This window comes from Theobroma umbraticum, unplaced genomic scaffold, assembly GCF_002168275.2.
Source record: "Theobroma umbraticum cultivar Fairchild unplaced genomic scaffold, ASM216827v3 scaffold_4.1, whole genome shotgun sequence".
NCBI classification, from domain to species: domain Eukaryota; kingdom Viridiplantae; phylum Streptophyta; class Magnoliopsida; order Malvales; family Malvaceae; genus Theobroma; species Theobroma umbraticum.
The window spans coordinates 10,462,444-10,470,202 of NW_018397258.1; the positions used below are offsets into that span (position 1 = coordinate 10,462,444).

Sequence of the window (7,759 nt, forward strand, 5' to 3'; positions counted from 1 at the left end):
TACGGCTTATTTGTTCTCACAAAATCTACTAAACAAAGATCTTTCTGCTAACAACGACCTATCTTAAAGCTTGATCATAAATTCGTTAGCAAACAACGAAGAACATTTCAAGCGTGTTATCCTGCCACACAAATCCTGTTTCAGATCCACTAATCCGCCCACCTGCTGTCCTGGGCAGCACCATTAATAATTCCCCATGGCCAGCTAGCCACGGAAGTCACGGAAGTCAGGGTAGTACTAAATCGTAAACCCAAGGTAGATCTCCAGCACTGTCACTTAGCCTGCTAGTATGCGTCAAGAGATCTACTGATGCAATGGATATATCCCCAAGAGGAAAAGTGATCGTCTAAAGCACAGCCAGCCTGACGGGATTACCTATTACTAATTCTTATGAACCTAAATCATTTATAATCTTTCCACAGAATCAAAAGTAAAATGCAACTCACAGCTGCTGCTAAAATCAATCCACAGACTCAAAGGTATTCAAAGTTGCCTAAAGATGCTCAATAGATTGATTTAAATAGCATTAAATTGGATATCAACAAGAGTTTCACATTTAACTAGTTCATATGTATCACTATTACAAACTTGGGAAAAGCTAGCAGCTACATGAACACATGTGCAAAAATGAAATTCTTTTGGCAAAGCTTATCTGGATCACCTAGACGATGACGACTAACTCCCCCCCACATATTTTGAAGCTTTCTACAAAGAGGTGCTTTGAACTCAGTGCAGGGAAAAGAAAGAGTAAACTCCATATAGTACTACAACCAAGCAATCAAATTCAGAATTGGGACTTGTCAAGACTGTCAAAATAAGGATGATCCATTGCCGCTTTCGCTGAGATTCTCTCTGCTGGATCATACTTAAGCATTTTCTGCAATAACAAAACACAGCAAGCTATTACCCTCCAAAATCTGTCTCTAATGCAGAGGTATGCAATAAAATAGTACCACAAGCATGGGCTAAGAGTTATCATACGAGGGAAACATTTTTGTTATGTGCTATATTGTAATGTAATGATTTGATGATAATATGTATGACTTAAAATCGACAAATCTGGTTTCAAGAAACTCCATTGCTATACACTTTTGGTTTCAGATGAGATCACTGAGGGGAAAAAAGAAACCCCAGTAAACAAGTCCCATCCTTATACAAGCTTCTCATCTTCGACAATAACAACTTCCATGATCTTCTAAACAAACTTTCCCTTTATCCTTTTTCTCTCTGTTACATTTTAACCATTTTTCCATTATATATATCACCATGATTGAGGTGTTATCAAAGCCACATAACTCTCTTACAACCCTTTTTCAGGCATATCCTGTGTTATCTCATACGTTGTTTGTAAAAAGCTTACATAAAAGAAATAGGAATCAAAAGAAGAAAGGGCAACCAAAATGGCTAACTTGAATGCCATCTTTTGCTGTGCACATAGATATACATAGAAATCTCACAAACATGTCACATATCCACTCTGGAATGACACATTCAAGTGTTGATTATACTAATTGAATATATTTCTTGCATATTGCTTCTTGCTCCTTTCTATTCTTTAAATCGTTTCATGCACATCATCGGATAAAAAGTTTTTAATGATTGAAATTACTCAAAACGATTATTATATTCCAACTACAGTATCTGTTTACATAGAAGCATTTTATATCTCTACCCTCTGGCTCCTATTCACATGGCCTAAATGTTGATATTGCGCTACACTTTATGTTTTTCAAAAAATTCAATCACGTGGCAAGACTGCAATTGTCAATGTAAGGCCCTTTCTTTGAAAATGGATTAGGCCGTCTCAGAGTTTAGAGCGATTCTAATCTGTTGGAAAATAAATTATTGAATGAATTCATAAAAATCAAATTGACTTTTATGGGACTTTGCTAGTTCGCAGCTTAGTACAAGTGTTAAAAGTTCTAATAGTAATTCTTCTTCAATGTATATGTAGCACTGAAATGAGCCTATATCCTTAACTGAGATTTGTTTTTGTTATAGAAAAGGGCAATTTCTAGAATAGAATGAGGCGATGAGGACATACGGATAGAAGATCAACTCCATCAGAAGAAAGGGAAGGAACAACACGTGCCAGGCTTTGCGGCTCCCACTGTGGATAGACGTGCCAATCCCTTAGAGCGGTGACCCCAGGCCACTGCTTCTCAGTTGGGGTGCCCAGCAACCTTTTGCGTTATCAGGGAACAAGAACAAAGCATGAGAACTACTCCAAATTAGTGAAAGAATGCGGCTGGCAAATGGGGCTGTGAGGGAGAAACAAACCTGAAAATGTGAAGCAATTGCTGGAACTCGGAATCCCCGGGGAACAGTGCTTGCCTTCTAACCATTTCAGCAAAGATGCATCCAACGGACCACATGTCGACGGCGGTGGAGTAGTGAGTGGAGCCAAGCAGAACTTCCGGGGCCCTGTACCAGAGCGTGACAATCTCATGAGTGTAGCTCTTAAGAGGAACAGTGAAAGCACGGCCAAGGCCCAGATCTGCAATTTTAAGGATGCCCTTTTCCTTGTCCAGTAGAAGGTTCTGGGGCTTCAGATCGCGGTGGAGGACTCCGTGGCTGTGGCAGTGGGCGACGCCTTTGCAGAGCTGGAACAGAAAGGACTGAATGAGGGAGGGGGGCAGAGGCCTGGGATTGGGTCCCTTGCGATGGGAATCGATGAACTTCTTGAGATCGGTGTCGAGGTACTCGAAGACCAAGTAGAGGTTGGCCTTGGAGCCGCCATTCTTGTTGGTATCGACGTGTTCGACGCAGAGGAGACGCACAACGTAGAGGGACTGGGAGAGCATCTGGAGGAGGGAGACTTCTCGGAGAGCGGTGGGAGGAACGCCCTCCTCATCCATCTCGAGACGGGTCTTCTTAAGAGCCACTAATTGGCCGCTGGCCTTGTCTTTGGCCTTGTAAACCTTGCCGTAGGTACCTTCCCCAACCTTCTCCAGTTTCTCATACTTGTCCATTTTGATCTTCTTTATGCCTAAAATCTCGAATGGGATTGAGTTTGAGAGAAAGAGAGGACGCTCCTTAGTCTTGAGATCCTTTCCGTTGAATTTCAAACTTGATAGAGGGAAAGAGAGAGAAAACGAAGACGCTCCTGTCTGTTTTGAATTTCAAACTCCATAAAAAGAAGAGGGAGCGGGTTCTAGAGCTGGGCCGGCCGGGCTCACATTTTCAAAGGTTACTCAACAATAGCTTATGCTATAGGTCATCTTCGATTTGCTTAGACGTCCTTTTGCAGCCGTACTCTTCTATTTATTTCAATTTTATGAATTTTAGCATTGTATTTATTATTATAAAAGAAAACAAAATAGTTTCTGTTTCAATTCTATCTTCATTGATAATTTTTTTTGTTTTTGAGATTTGTATCATATTGTTAGCTTTTTCTTTATGAATTTGCATTTAAGCTTTAAATCAACAACATTATATCCAAACATTAAGGAGGCGTTTGGTATAATGCATCTGAGGAACATTCCTTGTATTTTAAATGAATGTATTCATATTACAATGTTTGGTTTGTCTAAAACATAGGTTGCATTTGGTATATTAGTGGGAATGTGATTACTAGGTATATGATTGTTGAGAATGTGATTATTGAAAATATAATTGCTAGGTGTATGATTATTAGAAATGTGATTGCTGAGAATATAACTTTTCAACGTTTGGTATAATAAGAGGAAGTGATTATTGTAGGGAATGTGATTGTTAGGAGGATTACATTGTAATGTTTGGTTTGTAAGTATTTTATTGACAATGTAATGTAAATTAATAAAATTACCTTAAGTATAAAAAACATATAAGTTGAATAAATTTACAATTTTTAATATAAAATTTTACTTTTCAATTTTAAGCAATTACAATAATAAATAATAACATTAAAAAATAACATAATATTTTATATTAATTATATAAATATTAAAATATTAAAATTACTAAATATTTATTTTCACCTTAAACTTATAAAAATTAAAAATAAAAAACATTATCCAAAGACAAATCTATCGATAAATAAAAAATTCTATCAATAGATCACATTATCTATCGATAGATAAATAGCTGCTGTTAAAAGTTTAAACTTAATCTATAGATAAATGTTCTCATTTATTGATAGATATTCAATTTTAAACGTTTCTGGTGGTTGCTCCAAACATCTTTCTCTCTCAAATTCTCTTAATTCCTTAGTAAATTTTCTTGGTTCTAAACGATTTAACTATTTCTCTCTCAATTTGCACATAAGCATTTGGCTCATTAGTTGGTGTATTATCCCTTTGCCTAAAGAGTAGGGTTTAAATCCCCCCTCCCCTAATTATATATATATAAAAAAACTATTTCTCTCTCAATTTTCAACATCAAAAGTACAAATTTTTGTCAAAATACTTTCAAATTTTTTGAAAAACTGAATTAAGGTTTCCCTAAACCCAAAGTTCCAATCTCTTCAATTTTCAGATTTGGTGGTGAAATTTGACCCAATGTGTTGGTGATGAGCTACCCTTCATGGGGACAGTAAGAAAAAGAAAAAGGCAAGGTGAGAAGAAAGAGAAAAAGGTAGGAAGGAAAAAGGAGAGAGAAATAGGAAGGAAGAAAGTGAAGAAAGTGAAGAAAGTAAGAAGAAGAAGATAAGGTCAATTTGAAAAAAAAAATATGTAACTTTCCATCTATGAGAAAAGGGAATGACATTCCCTTTTCTCCTTGCAATGTGATGACAATTGCAAGCACATTACATCCTCTATTTGCCAACCAAAAGCTACTAAATGATTACAGTCATTTAAATTATAGGAAATGTCTTCCCCTTACACCAAACCAAACACCCTCATATTTTAAAGTCTTTCCATTATAATGTGATTATAATAGGCAAAGGGTATGCGGTTTCTTTCGATTATAGATATAAAGTAACTTTCCCTTTGCAAAGGAAAAGTATTACTATTTTTTTTTTAAAAGCAAAATATCATTCTTTGATTTCTTTCATTTGGTAATATGTATACAAAAAGCAAAAAAAGTTACAAAAAAGGTTCCAATCTACCAAGGAGAAAAGGATGCATACGCAAAGGCTTATTAATGACTAGAAGACTTGGCGAAAGAGAGTGTTGGTGATTAAACAAGTTGAAAAAGGAAAGGTCAAAAGACCTATTCAATCCTTGTATTCTTCAATTTTGTCCAATTTATTTACTGTACTCAAAATTGAAGTAATTTAGTCTTTTGATTTTTAGAATTGTTTCAATTTAGTCTCTCCTCTTAACGACATCCAATTTTGCCATTAAAGGGGATGACATCAAGACTGACGTCAGCGTTGGTGTGGCGCATTTTGATGACATTGCCTTTATATGATGACATGGCAAATTAAAAAAATTCCAAAATAAAAATTCTATCATGTTAGAGGGATTAAATTGAACAAAAGTATATAATACAAGGACTAAATTGAACAAAATTTAAATGTTGAAGGACTACATTGAAAAAAATATTTAAAAATGTAAATCTTTAAGTATATTATTGATATATTTATTAATAATCTAAATATTTAAGTGTAAAAGATTTATAGTATTAATATATATATATATTTCCTTACTTGATTATTGATTCGAGAATATGTACATTAATTTATCTTTTTTACAAAAATTAAGTTTGAATTCTTTCTATAAAAAAATTTTGACAAAATTTCATATTTAAAGTAGTCAAATTTAAATGAATAACTTGTATTACGTTAAAATAAAATAATATAAAAAGACTAAATAAATTTTTTTCTTCTATTTATAATAATATAAAAATTTAAAATTTATTTAACTCCGTTCTTAACTTGAGTTAAATTCAAATTAGCAAAATAAATTGATTTAGTTTTTTCTTTTAAAAAAATGAAGAATGGAGATATGAAATTAGCGATGATTATGAAAATAATTTCTTATTCTAACTTGCTTAATTTAGACATAACAACCTCTTATTTCAACCATAGAATCTGAGTTCTAACTTTTTAATTTTTAATTTATTTTTTATGTTTTTATTTTGTTTAATATTTCAAGTTATATTTTTTAAATTGAAATTTCTTAAATTAAAGACTACATTTATGGTTGATAAAGTTAAGTATAATTGTAAATATTTGTATCAATTTATTTTATTAATATTTTTTTGTAGATCCAAATAAATAATTTAAATTTAAATTTTACAGAATTTGATTGTGGTATTTGAATTAAAACAAAATCGTTTTATAAGAAGCTTTGAGTACATTTAAATAAAAGGTAAATTGGGTAAGACTTGAATAATTTCAAAGAATGAGTATTTCTAAATTGTGAAAGTTGTAGCTAAATCAACCTAGTTTGTTAATTTGAGTTTAGCTCAAGTTAAAAACTAAGTTAAATAAATTTTAAAATTTTATACTATTATAAATAGAAGAAAAAAAATTATTTACTCATTTTATATTATTTTATTATAACGTAATACAAGTTATTCATCTAAATTTGATTTTAAATATGAAATTTTTCATAAAAGTTTCAAATTTTTTTTATAGAAAGAGAATTCAAACTTAACTTTTGTAAAATATGGTAAATTAATATGCATGTTCTATAATCAAATAATCAAGTAAGAAAATATTTATATATATTTTTAACACCATAAATCTTTTACACTTAAATATTTAGCTTATTAATAAATATATCAATAATCAAATTAAAAATTGATATTTTTTAAATATTTTTTTCAATTTAGTCCCTTAACATTTCAATTTTGTATAATTTAGTCCTTATACTATATATTTTTGTTCAATTTAATCCATATGACATGACTAAATTTTTTTTATCTACCATGTGGCACTAACATGTCAGCATGCCAGTGCCACATCAGTATTGCCACATCATCATATTAGTGTCACATGGCATTATCATGTCATCACGTTGATGCCATGTGACATGCCTTGTCATCATCTTAGCACCACATCATCAAAATGTGACACGTTAGCACTGACGTCATCCCCTTTAATGGCAAAATTGGATGTCGTTAAGAGAAGAGATTAAATTGAAACAATTCCTAAAATCAAGAGATAAAATTTCTTCGATTTTGAGTACAAAGACTAAATTGAATAAAATCAAAGAGTATAGAAACTGGATAGGTCTTTTGAGAAAAAAAAGAAACTATACAGACTTAAGAGTTGAACCCCCTTTATTCACAATAAGAGCCATAACCAGAACCAGTCCATTTAGTGCTTAATTTCCCAAGTTCTCTATCCCAACCATGCCCTCACATGTTAGCTGCATGAATATGCAATTAATCCAGAACAAGTTTTAAAGCCTCTGAACATCACCTTTTATTAATAAGTCAGTGTCCTCATTTGTTGACTAAAATACATGTACAAATTCCCAATCTAATACTTTTTCCAGCAACTTGTGAATTTGGATAATTACTTTTCTCGTTCTCTAAGGGACATCATTTGGATTGGTTATCCATTTAACAATATTAGTTAAGTTACTTTACAGCATTAGTTTGTGAGTTGTTAACTAAGTAAAAGCTACAAAAATGAGTACAGCTTCCTTAATTGCTAATAGCTCAGCAAGATTTGAATCAATAATTCTAATGGCCTTTAAGAATAAAGCCATGATGTCTCCATTAGCATCTCTAAGTATTCCCCCAATAACTCTTTCTCCTAGGTTGCCATGTGAGGCCACGTCAATGTTAAATTTAAGGCTACCAACCTGTAATTTCTGCCATACATCATTTCTTTTCGCTAGCTTAACTATCTTCATAGTGAACCTAATGAGTTATTCTAATT

The 7,759-nt window shown here is 32.5% G+C and overlaps 1 protein-coding gene and 1 pseudogene across 1 annotated transcript; one reads left to right on the forward strand and one right to left on the reverse strand.

Moving 5' to 3' along the window:
* Positions 1-489: 489 nt before the first annotated feature.
* LOC110413689 (cell division control protein 2 homolog C) lies at positions 490-3,094 on the reverse strand. Its single transcript, XM_021424612.2, has 3 exons — positions 2,281-3,094; positions 2,045-2,183; positions 490-877 (listed from the first exon to the last, which is right to left on the reverse strand). Exons 1-3 carry the CDS (start codon positions 2,970-2,972, stop codon positions 785-787), a joined length of 924 nt encoding a protein of 307 aa, XP_021280287.1. The 5' UTR covers positions 2,973-3,094; the 3' UTR covers positions 490-784.
* Positions 3,095-5,876: 2,782 nt separating this feature from the next.
* On the forward strand, positions 5,877-5,965 carry LOC149527410 (small nucleolar RNA snoR8a; annotated as a pseudogene).
* The last annotated feature ends 1,794 nt before the right edge of the window (positions 5,966-7,759 follow it).